Source organism: Hemitrygon akajei, chromosome 4 (genome assembly GCF_048418815.1).
Source record: "Hemitrygon akajei chromosome 4, sHemAka1.3, whole genome shotgun sequence".
NCBI classification, from domain to species: domain Eukaryota; kingdom Metazoa; phylum Chordata; class Chondrichthyes; order Myliobatiformes; family Dasyatidae; genus Hemitrygon; species Hemitrygon akajei.
Genome location: NC_133127.1, coordinates 100269167 through 100286654, shown reverse-complemented (window position 1 = coordinate 100286654; position 17488 = coordinate 100269167). Strand labels below are relative to the sequence as shown.

Here is a 17488-nt window from a genome sequence, read left to right as displayed (position 1 = left end):
ATCCTCACACATGCTCCTTAAGAACTGCTGCCGTAGATGGGCCAGCTAAGGATTGCTAACCTCAAACAATTTAACAAGCAGGCTGGGATGTCTGTGAGGCACGGCAAAGTCTGCTATCCGAGAGGCTATCCTGGGGGAAATTTGTTGACTTTCTTAGTGGTAATGGCTAAAGATCTGCTGTCACCCACATTTCACCACCATTCCTTCAGAACCCACACCCAGAACTGAGCCAGTTGACAGACCCTCAATTAGAGGTGGTTGGGCTGTAGAAGGCCCATGCCGCTCACAGGCTTTAAACTCAATCACAGTATAACTGCAAGGCCTCTTGTGTTGTCTCTCTGCATCTCCATTCTAGCTGTCAGCTGAACCAGTCAGACTGATAGTGTGACAGGACTGACTTTAGAGCCATTTCGAAGAAAGCTGCATCCTATTCAGAGTGGAGATCATGATCTCATGGTTCTACAGAGCCTAGCGTTGGACCTCTCCATGTTCTATATGACCATTTCATTATTTCCATCTGCACTGTTATGAAAGCTTCTCAGTTATGATCCTTTGTTGTAGTGCAGATGTATGGTCCAATCATCTGATGAACAGCTGAGTTCCTTACACACTCGAGCCCACTCATGCCTAAAATATCTCAGTCTGACTCACATCGCTCCAATTTGATTTGCTCATCCACGGTGCCGCTCTTGGAGGTCCAATATATGATGCAAATAAGGGTCATCATCTAATCACCCTCCTTCACCTCCTTGCCCTTCACTCACCTCTCCTGGCATCTCCGTCTGCTATAATTCATGCCATTCAGGTGACAGAGGGAAATGCTAGGAAAGATCTTTTTACAGCTGCTCCTTCTACTAAGAAAAGCGTAAGAGTGCTAATGTAAGCTGTGATCAAAATGCCATTAAGGTGATGCAGCAGTAGAAGATATCTACTCCATATCAAGTCAGATGGAACGGCGTCATCATCAAGAAGCAATGTTAGTGATTCTGCCCAGCTGATTCCAGGAAAAGCCTATGTTGAAGAGGTGGTGGATTTTCTTCTGCAGTTGACTGGAGGTGGCCTCCCTCATTCCTCACTGCTTTTGTTCAAATGGAGAAGAGGGATATTGAGTAAGGTTTTCATTCCCATAATTTCAGAGGCAACCTCGAGGTGAGGGTGGAGATGGGCTGTTGGGGAGTACTGTGTGTATGTGCACGTAGCTCACCCTTTCACTGGGACATATTCTGTGAGTCTTGGACCCTCACTATTTGGATCGTGCCCTCGAACTACCATCAGGAAGAGGTACAGGAGCCTGAAGACACACACTCAACATTTTAGGAGCAACTTCTTGCCCACTAGCATCGGATTTCTGAATGTTCCATGAAGACTATCTCACTATTTCTCTTTTGTACTATTTAGTAGTTGTTCGTATATTGTAGCTTACAGTAAAGTTTATGACTTGCCTTGCACTGCAACGGAAAACAAACTGCATGGCATATGCCAGTGATGATAAACCTGATTCTGAATTTCTTCCAACATTGCTTCATTGAAAACAGATTCTCATTCCTGGAGAAAACAACTTCCTTTCTCACGTGTCATTAGTCCATAGAGCACGGCTGTTCAGTCACCTTGCCCATGCTAGTCCACATTGCACACATCTCCCTGCAACATAAAGAAATTTTGCAGATGCTGGAAATCCAAAGCAACAGACACAAAATGCTGGGAGGAAATTAGCAGGTCAGGCAGCATCTATAGGAATGAATAAACGGCTGATGTTTTGTGTTGAGACCCTTCTTCAGGACTGGAAAGGAAGAGGAAAGATGGCTGAATAAAAAGGTGGGGGGAGGGGAAGGAGGACAGGTAGAAGATTATAGGTGAAGCAGGTGGATAGGGCTGGGGAAGCAGGAATCTGATAGAGAGGAAAGAGGACCATAGGAGAAAAGGAAGGAGAGGGGCACCGAGGGGAGGTGATAGGCAGGCGAGAAGAGGTAAAAGGCAGAATGGAGAATAGAAGAAGGGAGGAATGGGAGGGAAGTTTTTACTTACTGGAAGGAGAAATTGAAATTCATTTCATCAAGAGGAAGGCTATGAAATAAAAGGTGTTGCTCTTTCACCATGAACATGGCCTCAGCATGGCACAAGAAAACTCTGTGACCAACATGTCAGAATGGGAATAGAAACTGGAATTAAAATATTTGACCACCAGGAAGTTCCACTTTAGATAGATGGAGAGAGGTGCTTGCTGAAACTGTCTCCCAATTTATGTAGAGAAGGCCACACCGGGAGCACAAGACACAATAAACAGCCCCTAAGAGATTCACAAGTGAAGTGTTCTCTCACCTGGAAGGACTATTTGAGGCTCTGAATGGAGGTGAGGGAGGAGGTGAACAGGTAGGTGAGCAGAAAATGGAGGAGATGTTGGTGAGGGCATCATCACTGGTGGAGGAAAAGAAACGTGATTCTTTGAAGAAGGTCCTGGAAAGAAAAGGGAATAGCATTTGCAGAAGACAGGGTGGGGAGAAGTATAGTCAAGACAATCGTGGGAACCACGAGGTTTATAAAAGATGTCAGTTGACAATTTGTCTCTGGAGATGGAGACCGAGAAATCGAGAAAGGGGAGGGAGGTGTCAGAAATGGACCAAGTGAAATTAAGGGCAGGGTGGAAGTTAGCGGCAAAGTTGATAAAATTGGTGAGCTTGGATGCATGAAGCAGCACCGATGCAGTCATCAGTGTAGTGAAGGAAGAGCTGGGGTGCATTACCGGGGAAGGCTTCAAACATGTTTTACGTAGTCCATAAAAAGGCAGGCATAGCTGGGGCCATGTGGGTGCCCAAGGCTACCCTGAGTCTGGAGAAAGTGAGAGGAGCTGAAGGAGAAATTGTTGAGGGTGAGAATCAGTTCTGCCAGGTGGAAGAGGCTGGTGGTGGAGGGGAACTAGTTGGTTTGTTTATTGAGAAAGGACCAGAGAGCTTTAAGGCCTTCTTGATGAGGATAAAACTGTATAGGATTGGATATCCCTGGTGAAATTGAGGTGGTCAGAGCCAGGGAATTGTAAGTCAGTGCGGAGATTGAAGGCATGATAAGTATTGTGAATGTAGGTAGGAAGGGACTGAACCAAGGAGGATAGAGGACAGAATGGAGTCGAGGAATGAGGACATGAGTTCAGTGGGGCAGAAGCAGGCAGAGACAATAGACCTATCTGGACAGTTAGGCTTATGGATCTTGGGTAGGAGGTAGAAGTGAGCAGTGCGTGGTAAGGGAACTATGAGTTTGATGGTAATGGATGTGACTTCTCCAGTGCTGATGAGGTCAGTGATGGTGTTGGAGGCAGTCCGCCACACTATAAAAGCACCCTGTTTGTCCGGGGGTTTGATGGTAAGGTTTGGATTAGTGTGGAGAGAGTGGAGGGCAGTAAGTTCAGAGGGGGTAACGATCGAGGAGTAGTGAGCAGTGCTGAAGCTGAGCTGTTTGATGTCTCAGCAGCAATTAGCGATGAAAAGATCCAGGGCAGGCAGAGAACCAGCATGGGATATCCAAGATGAGGAGGAGAGGGTTGGAGACGGGAGAAAAGATCAACTATGTGGTATGTGGAGTTCTTGCTGAAGAACTGGGTTCAGAGATGGAGGTGATGGAAGACGAGCTCAGCATTGTAGCGGGTGCAGAATTTACTGAGGTGTGAGCGAGGGGCAAAGCTAAGGCACTTGCTGAGGACTGAACGTTCAGCCTCAAAGAGGGGAAAGTCGGCAGGAACGTTGAAGACACAGCAAGGATGATCTTTCAATAATCAATACATTCTGCCATTGTTCGGGTGGAATGGAAAATTACAGATGTCACTCCACGCTTCAAGAAAGGAGAGAGGCAGGAAATTATAGGCTAGTTAGTCTGTCCTCTGTTTGGAAAGTTGTTGGAATCAATTGTTAAGGATGTAGATTTGGGGTACTTGGAGGCAAATGATAAATAAGTCATAGTCAGCAGTTTCCTCAAGGGAAAATCTTGCCTGACAGATCTGTTGGAAGTCTTTGAAGAAATAACAAGCAGGATAGATAAATGAACTGGTGGATGTTGTATACTTGGATTTTCAGAAGGCCTTTGACAAGGCGTCACACATGAAGCTGCCTAACAAGTTAACAGCCCATAGTATTACAGGAAAGATATTAGCATGGATAGAGAATTGGCCAATTGTCAGGAGACAAAGAGTGGGAATAAAGGAAGCCATTTCTGATTGGCTGCTGGTAACTACTGAGTAGTGATCCATTAGGGTCTGTGTAGGGACCTCTTCTTTTTCCTTTATACGTCAATCATTTGGATGAAGGACAATGGTTTTGTAGACCAGGTTGCAGACTATACAAAGTTAGGTGGGGGTAGGGGGTGGGAGGTAGTGCTGACAAAGCAGAGAGGCTACAGAATGACTAAAACTGATTAGGAGAATGAGCAGATGGAATACAGTGTCCGGAAGTGTATGATCATGCATTATGGTAGAAGAAATAAAAGTGTAGACTATTTTCTAAATGGAGAGAAAATTAAAAAATCTAAGGTGCAAAGGGACTTGAGAGTCCTGATACAGGACTCCCTAAAGGCACTTTGCAGGTTGAGTTGGTGGTGAGGAAGGCAACTGCAATGTTAGCATTCATTTTGATATGATTAGAATATAAAAACAAGGATGTAATGTTAAGGCTTTATAAGGTATCGGTGAAGCCTCACTTGGAGTATTGTGAGTGGTTTTGGAGGTTTACAAAAATTATTCTGGGATTGAAAAGGCTTATCATCTGAGGAGCGTTTGCTGGTTCTGAGCCTGTATTCACTGGAATTCAGAAGAATAAGGTGCGATCCCATTGAAACCTATTAGATATTGAAAGGCCTTGATAGAGTAGATGTGGAGAGGATGTTTCTTATGGTGGGAGAGTCTAAAACCAGAGGACACAGCCTCAGAATAGAGGGCGCCCTTTTAGAATGGAGATGAGGAGAAATTTCTTGAGCCAGAGAGTACTAGATCTGTGAAATGCATTGCCACAGGCAGCTATGGAGGCTAGGTCATTGGGTAGGTACCCTTAAGGCACAGGTTGATCAGTTTTTTGATTAGCCAGAATATGAAGGGAGACGGGGAGAAGGCAAAAAAATTGGGCTGAGAGGGAAATGGATCAGCCATGATGAAATGGTAGAGTGGGCCTGTTAGGCCAAATAAATGGCCTAATTCTGCTCCTGTACCTTCTGGTTTTATAGTCATAAGGATTAGAGCTAGGATTGAAGGGGGAAGGAGTCAGAGGCGTCAGAGAAGGGTGGTGGGTTAGGGTGTTTAGGGAAGGTGGGGTGGGAGGAAGATGGAGACTACGAGGACCCAAGAGGTGACAGTAGAGCTTGAGGAACCCAGGGAAGGAGAGTGGTAGTTGGGGAAGGGGAGCCCAGAGGCCCAGCAGTAGAGAGGAAGGTCTTGGCCTGGTGGTGCTGGTGGCCAAGGTCCAGGCTGCAGCTGGAGATAAAGGCTGTACGATTTGAAGTCTGAAGGTGCCCAGGGTCGTTGGTGACAATTGTGTTGCTGATCTGGAGATGTTCAAAGGCTGTTGGAGCCACCTTTAAAGTTGGTAAGATCTGCAGTCTGGGGGTACCTGACCAAGTCAAGGTTTGAGCAGGAGGGATGCAGTCTGGAAGCACCCGGGGTCATCAGAACTGGAGTGGGAGCTGCCAGGATCAGCGATCTGGAGATGGGTGATCATCCAATCCTTCCTGGACATGGGAAAGGCAAAGAACTGGCGGAGGATGTAATGTTGGACAGCTCCATGGCTGGTGTAGAAGAAAAAGGCCCAGAGACTGATAACTGGCACTAAGTTATCTCTGCAGAGCAGAGAGGGTAGCACATAGACTTTGGAGGGAGAAGCAGTCAATCAAATGTGAGTATCTGGGATCCTCAGTGTGTCCAGACTGGGAGGCCTGAATACGGAGCTGGAAGCCTTGTGGAAGAAGATGGCAGTGAAGACAGGTTCCCAGGAAGGATATGTGGCTGTGGTAGTGAGTCAGGGCGAGTACATGGGATTACAGAAGGGGAGCAGTGAGAGAGAGTCTCACCAAATTCCAGTCAAAGAAAAGATTTAAACTTTTTCAGGGTCAGCATCCCTTGAAGAGACTTCACAGCGAAGGAGCAAATCACAAACACAAGAAAGTCTACAGATACTGGAAATCCAAAGCAACACGCACAAAATGCTGGGGGAGCGCAGCAGGTCCGGTAGCATCCATGGAAATGAACAAAGAGACAATGTTCGAATCGAGACACTTCTTCAGGACTGATAGGCAGGTGAGAAGAGGTAAGAGGCCAGAGTGGGCAATAGACGAAGATCGGGGTGGGGGGGGGGGGGGTAGAGAGTAAAATGCACCATATTCTCTCTCACATCCCCATCAATTTGTTCCTGCCACCCATCTACTGCAGGGGTCATTCAGAGCACAACTTTGGAATGTGGAAGGAAAATGGACTTCCCAGAGGCATCCATGCTGTCACAGCCAGAACATGCATATTTCACACAGTTAGCACCCAAGGATGGCACCAAATTCAGGCCCTTACTGTGCCACTGTACACTCCACAGCCAATGTGCCTCCACAGTTTTCTGCCTCACGGTCACTCAGCGAGCAAGATTTTCCTCCTGGCATGCATGGTGTTCAATGTCCTTTCCCGCTCCCCTGCAGCCGCTCTCTCCTCTACAGCAGTCGTACTTTCTATGTCCTTATTAAATGGAAGGAGGCTATGGCAGCTCATGCAACAGCAGCATTCATCTGCTCAATTTCCCTGCAGTCTTTTCTTCCAACATATAAAATTCTGCCAATAACCTACACAACTTAGAGGGGCCAACTAACCTACAATTTCCACACCTTAGGGACATGGAAGGAAATTGCAGGACCTGAAGGAAACTCTGTGCTTACAGGGAGATCGTGCAAGCTCACAATGGACTGCATTGGATGTAAGAAGTCCGATCATTGTGAGAGGTCGTTCGTTAATCACACTGTGCGAGGTTTAAAAAGAGCTGGGGTGATGTTGGGACTTACTGGTGGGCTGCAATCAACACAAGAAGTCCTTCGTTGGTGAGGCAATGAGAAGTATTAAAAGAGCTCAGGGTCTTTTGGGACTTTTCAGGAGGTTGCAATCAGAACCATCTATTAGGCACTCGGCAGGGCCCAATAAAGAGAAGCGAGGTGTCAGTGGAGTGACCATTGTGTCAGTGGACAGCGTTAAGAGTGGTTAGGCTTCGGCTCAATGGGTTTGGGCAAGCATAGACAGAGGTTCAAAGTAGGTTTCTAGTAAGTTATTTTTTCCTGTGCACTGAGATGGGGTCTAGAGTTAGTGGTGTGTTCCTTATGTGAGATGTGGGAACTCTGGGAGACCTCCATTCTCCCTGATAACTATGTCTGCATGAAGTGCACCAAGCTGCAGCTCCTTATAGACTGTATTAAGGAACTGGAGATGCAGGTTATATAGGAAAATGAGGAGGTGATGATAGGAGCTACAGTGAGGTAGTCACCCCTAAGATGCAGAAGGCAGGCAGAGAGGAAAAGGCAATAGGTTGCCAGTGCAGAGTACCCCAGTGGCCATTCCCCTCAATAATAGGTTTACCGTTTTGGATACAGTTGGAGGGGAGGGAGGAGTAATGACCTGCCAAGGGGAAGCCACAGTAACCTGATCTCTGGCAATGTGCCTGTCTCTGTGCTGAGAGGGGAAGGGCAAAGAAGAGAAGGATAAGGGATTCCATAATTAAAGGAGCAGACAAGAGATTCTGTTGATGTAAGAGCCACCCGGATGGTATGTTGCTAGGGTGCCAGGCTCAGGGACGTCTCAGGCCAGGATTCTGTGGACCACAGCATTCTAAAGGAGAAGGGTGAACAACCGAAGTCGTGGTACATGTTGGTACTAATGATGTAGGTAGGAAAGGAGAGGAAGGAGGTCCTGAAGAAAGAATATAAGAAGTTAGGTAGAAAGCTGAAAAGATTACAACACAACGGTAGTAATTTCTAGATTGCTGCTTGTGCCATGGGGATGATTTGGCAGATGAATCTGTGGCTGGAAAATAAGTACATGGGCCAGGCTTTCAGATTTCTGGATAATTGGGATCTCTGCTGGGGATGGTATGACCTGCACAAAAAGGCGAGCTACACCTGAATCTAAGGGGGAGCAATATCCTAGCAGGCAGGCTTGCTAGAGCTGTTGATGAGGGTGGTTAATACAGGACTGACAGATTTGAATGCATGCAGTCGGTACGCTGTTGTAGATATTGCCGAATTGTGGCTGAAAGAAGATCATATAATTAGGAGTTTAACATCCAAGGATCCACATTGTATGAAAAGGATAGGCAGGTAGGCAGTGGGTGTGGGATGTCTCTGCTGGTAAAAAATGAAATCAAATCCTTTGAAAGAGGTGACATAGGATCCTTATGGGCAGAGTTAAGAAACTGCAAGGGTAAAAAGATCCTGACGGGAGTTATAGACAGGCTTCTGAACAGTAGCCTGGATGTAGGATATAAATAACAATGGTAGTTATAAAAGGCATGTAATAAGGACAAGTCATGGGTGATTTCAAACTGCAGGTAGATTGGGAAAATCAGGTTGGTCCCAAGGGAGGGAATTTGTAGAATGCCGTTTTAGAGTAGCTCATGGTTGAGCCAATTAGGGGAAAGGAAATTCTGGATTGAGTGTTGTGCAATGAACTAGATTAGATAAGGGAGTTTAAGATAAAGGAACCTTTAGGAGGCAGTGAAGCTAAAATCAAATGTACTACACTGGAGTAAAGGGAATTAGAGAGAAATGAGAGAGGAGTTGGCCAAAGTTGATTGGAAGGGGACACTAGCAGGGATGAAGGCAGTACAACAATGGCTGGAGTTTCTGGGAGCAATTCAGAATGTGCAGGATGGATACATCCCAAAGATGAAGAAGTATTCCAAAGGGAGGATGAAGCAATTGTGGCTGACAAGGGAAGTCAAAGACAGTATAAAAGCAAAAGAGTGAGCATATAATAGAGCAAAAATTAGTGGGAAATTAGAGGATTGGGAAGCTTTTAAAAACCAACAGAAGCCAACTAAAAAAAGCATAAAGTAAAAAAAGATGAAATGTGAAGGTAAGCTAGCCAATAATATAAAAGGAGATATAAAGAGATTTTACTATAAAAAGTAAAGGAGAAAAAGAGAGATGAAAGTGGGTATCTGATCACTGGAAAATGACACTGGAGACTATTTTCTCAATGGGGAGAAAATTCAAAGCTCAGAGGTGCAAAGGGCCTTAGAAGACCTCATGCATGACTCCCTAAAGGTTAACTTGAAGGTTGAGTTGATAGTAAGGAAGGCAAATGCAACGTTAGCATTCATTTCGAGAGGACTAGAGTACAAAAGAAACAATGTAATGCTGAGGCCACACTTGGAGTATCATGAGCAGCTTTGGTCCACTTATGTAAGAAAAGATGTGCTGGCATAGGAGAGAGTTCATGAGAATGATACCAAGAATGAAAGGGTTAACATATGAGGAGCTTTTGATGGCTCTGGGCCTCTACTCGCTGGTTTTAGAACGATGAGGGATTTTATCGAAACCTATTGAATATTGAAAGGCCTAGGTAGAGTGGTTGTTACATGTGCATTGATAAGCAGATGCCCCTCTCGGTTTACTGCACAGCAAGATATCAGCAGTTGTACTGAATAAGCTGCCGTGCTGTCTGCAGTCAGGGATAATTGCTTTAGACTAATGATATGATTTTGCAGGAAGGATCCGATGCCATGCTGCACTGAAAGTAAGGATATTTTATGTACTAAAAAAAAATGCAAACCAATTTCTAACCAAAGTGCCAATTAAGTTTAGGCCGCTGGAAGTTGACAAATCTGGAAGAAGTGCACTTGACACACTTCCTGCTTACTGAAGATGCTACATTTTAAAGGTCAATGAAATTCTAATCAAAAACACCTCATTAACGTCTTATAGTTAAGTTAATTGCAGTTACCTGTCTGCCCATGCTAATGAAAGTCACAACAATTGGGAGTAGGTTCCTCATATATATCCAAAGCCACCTGCAAGAGGTTGGGGAGCAAATCCCATGGAAGGAGGGTGAACACACTGGGGGATTGACGGTGGAGTTCCTGGCTGTTCACATGCTGGATAACCTGTCCTGGGTCTGTCACATTGAAGCAATCGAAAGGAAAGCATAGGTTTTGGAGGTTGGGCTTGTCACCAACCTTGCTAACTAACTTCTACAGATGTACTGTTGGAGGTACCCTGACTGATTGCATCATGATCTGGGTGGACAATCTGAATGCATGGCAACACAAGGAGCTGCAGGGAGAGGTGGACTCAGTGCATCACGGGCATCGTGATCCACCCCGAGCATCGGTAGTGTCTACAAAAGGCACTGCCTCAAGGAGGCAACATCCATCAGTGAAGAAGCTGCAGAAAGTCATGGACCTTGCCCTGACATCACTAACAAGGCAGATGTGCAACAAAGGGTTTAACCATGCAGGCTGTGACATCTTTTCGCGGCTATCATTGGGCAGGAGGTACGGGAGCCTGAAGTCCCCTCTACCAGGTTCAAGAACTACTAATTCTCTCCAGTTCGTGAACCATTGGAAGAACTGCAAACATTACAGTTGAGCAACACAGTGACCACTTTGATTACTTTGCATCAAAATAACTTCGTCTTTTTTGTTCTAATTATGTAGAAACAGTGTATAATTTATTTTTAATGTATGTTTTCTTGTGAGTGCTGCTTCTCTGATGCTCTGTGCCTGTGATGCTGCTGTAAGCCAGTTTTCATCATACCTGTGCATACATATACTTGTGTACATGACAGTAAACTTCACATTATAACTTTGGAGTTGCTTTAAGTCTGTAATTCAAAATTCTATTTTAGCTATCCCAACCTGCCTGCTTTACAGATAGAATGACAAATCATGCGATGCACTCAGTCACATCATCAGTGATGTAAATGATGTAACCCAGGGTCACAGGGAGTTTTGGGTCTTTCAACATCAGACACCCTCGCCCGGCTGATCCGGCCCCGACTTGTGTCTGAGTAGCATTTTGCCAACATTCACTCCCGATCTACAGCCATCTTGAGGCTTGCTCTGCTGCCTCTGTGGTGTTCCTGATGGCTTAGAATATAATCAGAATCAGGTTTATTATCACTAGTATGTGTTGTGAAATTTGTTCTTAGCAGCAGCAGTTCAATGTAATACATAATATAGACCAAAATAAAGCAAAATAAAATAATAAAATAAATAAATTACAGTATACATATATTGAATAGATTAAAAATAGTGCAAAAAATTTACAACCCTCTGCAGCTTTTTTCATAATTGTATATTGGGAAGAGAGATATGTATATCTAACATCTCATATTTTTCATGCACACATACATATTAATCAGAAACAGTTTTCCATTTAACCCTGTAAAGTTATGCCTACTAACATTTAAAGGTAACTTTTGGAATGTTACCTGCAATTGAAAAAGTCTTTCACAAACAAGAGAAAATCTGCAGATGCTGGAAATTCAAGCAACACACACAAAATGCTGGAGGAACTCAGCAGGCCAGGCAGCATCTATTGAAAAGACATTTCTGGTCGAAACCCTTCAGCAGGCCTGGTCTTTCACAAGCTGTCTTGAGTATATAACTTGTACCTGTGATGAATTCTTGTTCATATGTATAACAGGTAGCTACTTTAATTACATTGGCATTTATATTAAGTGTCTTGCTTCTTGTTGAGTCTCTGCCTGTACCACAGGGAAGACACAATGAATAAGTTGAACCCTTTGTATCTGTTAAAATGCACATTTGCCGTGTTTGTGAGTTCATCACATGTTTTCAATACATTATGAACAGACTATGATTTGCACACTTCCTGGATTTTAAAAGTAAGGGCAAAAATTATTTGTCAGCAGACCGAACTGAACCCCAAAGAAATTACTTTCAATTGATCATCACTGGAAAGCAGCACAAACAATTTGTAACTCTTCCCTCTGCTTTCTATTTAAAAATGAAATGTAATTAGAATTAACCCATATCAGTTCCAGCAAAGCAGTCAAAAGCACTACAAGGAAACATGCCAACTACAATAAGCATTCCAGCTCAACAATCATCTTTGATCAGTGTATATTATTCCAATCTATCGTTGCTATTTGCTTTGCAATTAAATTGAGTGGAGTGCGTTTCTCACACAGGTTAAGCAATAGGTCAGAGTATAGAAACAATTTATATTCACACCTTTGATATATTGAATAATCCTTGCCCTAACCTCTCTTGTCTGAAAGGAGAGACTTGCAGGTCAGACCACAAAAAGTATTAGATTAGAAAACATAATAAGTTTCATCTATTTAAATACTCACGTCATAACAAGTGTTTCATCCCCTGGTTCACCCAAGAGTCCATCTATGAAGACTGAAGTGCTGGTAAAATTGTGTGTTGTCCAAGTATATCCTTCGTCTACACTGAATCTGGATGTAAAATATGCAGTATTTCATTATTCTTTTCATAGTTAGGGCAATTGTTACTGTAAAGGAGAGACAACGTGATCCTAGCCAACTCAGCGGTTACTCCTGATCGGAATCTGCAAAATTATAATCAATATTTTCTTTATCTGTCAGCCAGATATTTTCTAAAATTTTAGATATTGGTCCAGATGACTTGATTGGATTTGCTTCCAAGAATTAGAGCATTCACAGCTGCAACTGGCACCATTTGTTGATAGCTGAAGGTATTGCTGAGCCTCTGCTTTGATTCAGATGAACTCTACACTGATTGTTTGTCATTAGACTACAGGGGTAATCATGTCCTTTCTTGGCAAAGTGCATAGGAAGGGGACTCAATTAAATAAGGAAACAGCTGAAAATTGTTACTAATGTTAATCACCCAGGAAGAAGGGTATATTTAAAAAATGTGTACCAAAAGTTAAATTTCAGGCAGTTGTAAAATCATATTGATATCCCACCACCACAATCAAAACTCAGCACCCATTCATTTCCCAACCATTCCACCTTCCCTCACTACTTCAGAATACTTCCAATTCCAAGATAGGCCAAGCCCCACTTCCTTCTCACTCTTTCCTCCTTGTAACGTGTCCACTAATTGACTTTCCGAATGTTCCAGAGACTGTGGTCCTTCCACTACCTCACTCAGACTGAGGTCCCTCCAACTCACAGGTGCTTCATGAAGCCTCAGCAGATTGCTGAAAGGGGAGGCCAGCCACGCATCTGCAAACTAGGAGACTAAGCTCCTGTCAGCATTATGAGCGTCCAGATTGGGTAGGAGATAGAAAATTGCTGGCTGAGAGATTACAAAGCAATTTTTGTGTGACCACCTTCTGACCAGAAATAACTTCTGTCACACAGGTCTGTTTTGCTAACTATTTTGAGCACCTTAGTCTGTTGCCACTGAGAAACACTTCAGTCTTGGCTGAATGCTACTAAAGTGAATTTAAGTCACTATAAAGATAGGCTTTGCAAATGATACATTAAAATTATTGACCGTTAATAATTTTTGAATTGCCAGTGAAATTCCTTACTTCAGTATCTTTAGGGGGATTGAGGTGTCCTTGATGGCGACAATAACTCCACCATGATCAAGGTACAGAATGTGATGTTCTTCCTCAAATACCTGAAGGAAATACCAACAGTGAATCTATAAAACATTGAGATTATCACTGAGACTCACATCATTTATCTTCCAAGCTCTGAAAACAATAAACAAGTTCAGCATTATTTTAAAATTAATTCAAGTACTAAATAACAAGTGCAACTCTGATTTAATTCAAAACTTGAAAAGATCTGTGCAATGAACTAAAAAGCTCTCAGGCTTAAGTGGAAATGTATTTCCACATTCTTCACTCCACATTCCACTCAGCAGCCCAGTGAACAGAGAATTTTGAACAGACAATTCTGGAAACACATAGCAGTTATGGTGAATCTCGTAAAAAAGAAACAGAATTAATGTTTCAATTCAAAGACCCTTTCAAGATTTGGGACGAGAGTTCTGACAAAGATTTTTTGACCTACAACATTCACCTTGTTCTGTTTTATTTCGGATTTCCAGCAACTGTGTTTTTAGATCAACTGGAATGCAACATAGCTCGGCACTATAATTTTGCAAATCTCCCCTTGTACTTCCTGAAAGTGAATTTAATTCACCTAATTTTCTCTTTTCCTTTGCATCTAGTGTCAAAGTGCTCTGTTAGGAATCAGACAAGATGAGATCACTGCTTATGGAATTCTGCTTATACTACCAATCCAGACAAAAGCCATTAGTTGACCAGATAATGGATTGTAGTGTGATTGAATTTGGCATACTGCAAAAACAAGTCAATGTGAATTAAATGCTAATTGTTCACTGACAGAAAATGGAAAATGCAAAAATGATGAGAAAAAAACTGGATGTGGGTGTGATCCATAAAAAAATAAATTCTGCTTTCAACTAAATGACAGCAGTTGTTACTGACAACTGAAGAACATTCTCAAACTCATCTTAAAGCCATTTATTGCTTTTTTCATCCTTTAATAGGAAAATTCAAAAAATGAACTCAAGAAACAAACAAATCACATTTATATTTGTTATTATGAATGTAAGATATGTTAAAATACTATGTTCAGCACTAACTAAAAACATTTGTTAGTGCTCTGATTTATATTAACAGCAGCTAATTCATGAATGGACAGCCTGTGATTTAATTCACTATGCAGTTTTCTTTAGCATATGAAATGTGAGCAAGGTTCTTGTTGGGGCATGAATTCTGCCTGCCGGCTGGATCATCTGTTTCCCTAGGCAATGAACCCTGCACCTGGTATTCCCAGATGGTCTTGTGTTCAGATGCTAACCAGGCCTGATTCCATTTAGCTGGCTACTCACACAGACTGATTGGCTCCCTCACATCACTGATTTGAGTGCTGTTTACAATTCTGTTAGGGCTAACACCTTCATTTGCTTTTCTGTTTTAAGATGTTATGAATGTAGAACATTACAGCAAAGTACAGGCCCTTCAGCCCTCGATACTGTGCTGACCTTTTAGCCTACTCTAAGATCAATCTAACCCTTCCTCCTACATAACTTTCTGTTTCTCTATCATCCACATGCTAAAAGTTCCTTAAATGCCTATAATATACCTGCCTCTACAAGCACCCCTGGCAGGGCATTCCACACATCCCCCACTCTGTGTGAAGAACTTTCCTATACTTTCCTCGAATCACCTAAAAATTATGCCCCTTCGTATAAGTCATTTCTGCCTTGGGGAAAATCTATGATTATCTTTGATCTATGCCTTTTATCATCTTGTACACCTCAACCAAGTCACCTCTCACCCTCCCTCTCTCCAAAGAGAAAAACCAACCTAGCTCACTCAACCTATCTGTAGTGAGACATGACCTTTAGTCCAGGCATCATCCTGGCAAAGTAAAATAGTGTGTGGTATACATATGGTGAAATTTGAAAAAAATATTTAAAATTAGAATATCGCTGGAAATCTCTTGTCTAATAAAAATAACACCGAAGGTACGGTTAGAAAACTATAATAAGATCCATAGCAGCCAAACATAAAGGCTTTGTAGGATAGCTTGAAAAATTATTTTTAATATTACAATAGAGCTGAAAATGTATCCTCAAATAAAAATAATGCTGAAGATTCACATCTATACACAGCATCAAATATCATAAGGGCACTGCAGGATAGCTTTAAGAGTTTTGTGATTATTCTCTCGGTAGCTTTTGAATACTATTTTCTTCTGTGAAGCCATTAGCTGTCAGGTGACTTCTCAAATTTAAAAAGAGCGGAGTAAATCATAAACACAAGAAAGTCTGCAGATGCTGGAAATCCAAATCAACACACACAAAATGCTGGAGGAACTCAGCAGTTCAGGCAGCATCTATGGAAATGAATGAACAGTCAATACTTTGGCCAAGACCCTTCATCAGGACTGGAAAGGAAGAGGGAAGACGACAGAATAAAAAGGTGGGGGGAGGGAAAGGAGGTGAGCTGGAAGGTGGGAAAGATTAGGGGCTGGAGAAGAAGGAATCTTACAGGACAGGAGAGAACAATAGGAGAAAGGGACAGAGGAGGAGCATCAGGGGGAGTTGATAGACAAGTGAGAAGAGGTAAAAGGCCAGAGTGGGGAATAGAGGAAGAGGGGAGAGGGAGGGAATTTTTTTCTACCAGAAGGAGAAATCGATAATCATGCTATCAGGTTGGGGGCTACCCAGACAGAATATAAGCTGTTGCTCCTCCAACCTGAGAGTCGCCTCATCTTAGCACAAGAGGGGGCCATGGACTAACATGTCAGAATGGTAATGGGGATAGGAATTAATGTGTTTGGCCATTTGGAAGTTCTGCTTTTGGTGGATGGAGTGGAGGTGGTCAAATGTAATAGAGGATGGAGCAGAGGAGTTCTTTTTTTGTAGTGCCACTACTAAAGCATTCAGGAGCAAAAGACTGGGCTATCCTCAACCTAACCCCTTGCAGAAAAAAGTTCAATTTCCCTTTTTCATCTGCCAATTAGTGCAGTGGCTTTGATATTCACAAGATAGTTATTGCTTAATGCTTAGCTGGTAGCTTCACGAGTCACATACATGAGGTGGCTACTCTACTAGGTGTGTTGGCACGTGGCCAGCTGGTTAAGGCATTCGTCTAGTTATCTGAAGGTCACTAGTTTGAGCCTTGGCTGAAGCAGCGTGTTGTGTCCTTGAGCAAGGCACTTAACCGCACATTGCTCTGCGATGACACCGGTGCCAAGCTGTATGGGTCCTAATGCCCTTCCCTTGGACAACATCGGTGGCGTGGAGAGGGGAGACTTGCAGCTTGGGCAACTGCTGGTCTTCCATAAAAAAAAACCTTGCCCAGGCTTGCACCCTGGAAACTTTCCAAGGGGCAAATCCATGGTCTATTGAGACTAACAGAGGCCTACACACATACACATACAGGAAGTACCTGAGTGGATGCTCATGGTCCATCCACTTCAAGCTTCAATGTGTTGTGTGTTCAGAGATGTTCTTCATTTCGCCACTGTTGTTACTTTTGTCTCCCATCAGCTTGAACCAGTCTGGCCTCGGTGCTCTGCCTCTCAGTAACACGGCTTTTTTGGAAACAAAACTGCCACTCACTAGAAGTTTTTTTTCATACCGTACTCTGTAAACTCCAGATGCTATAGTGCGTGAAAATCCCAGGAGATCAGCAGTTTCTAAGATATTTAAGCCATCCCATCTGGCACCAACAGTCATTCCAAGTCACGCAGGTCATACTTCTTCCCCATTCTAATGTTTGATCTGAAGAACAAATTAACTTCTCGACTATGTCGGCATGTTTTTATGCATGATTGGCTGATTAGTTATTTCGTGATAAACTGGCCACTGAGTGTTTATGGTTGTTATCTGTAAGTAAAGAATGGATGTCCAAGCAGATTAAGGTTTAAGGATAAAAGTATTCTAAACTATAAAGTTACAGGAATATAAGTCCCAGAGGAAAAAGAAACACACTCCTTTGAAACTAGTGCTCATGGGGATTATGTCACCGTCTTTACAGTGAA

General features: G+C 43.0%; 1 protein-coding gene across 3 annotated transcripts in view; it reads right to left on the bottom strand.

The window, feature by feature from the left end:
• The window catches only part of sorcs2 (sortilin-related VPS10 domain containing receptor 2), an 893773-nt gene that overhangs the window by 113878 nt on the left and 762407 nt on the right, over window positions 1–17488 (bottom strand). For all 3 annotated transcript variants that reach the window (XR_012098663.1, XM_073043099.1, XM_073043098.1), the window contains exons 13-14: window positions 13489–13580; window positions 12314–12421 (exon numbers count right to left, since the gene is read on the bottom strand). Coding sequence is in view for 2 of the 3 variants with exons in the window: in XM_073043099.1 (XP_072899200.1) it covers window positions 12314–12421; window positions 13489–13580 (200 nt within the window). In the remaining variant the exon portion in view is untranslated. The remainder of the gene's footprint in view (window positions 1–12313; window positions 12422–13488; window positions 13581–17488) is intronic.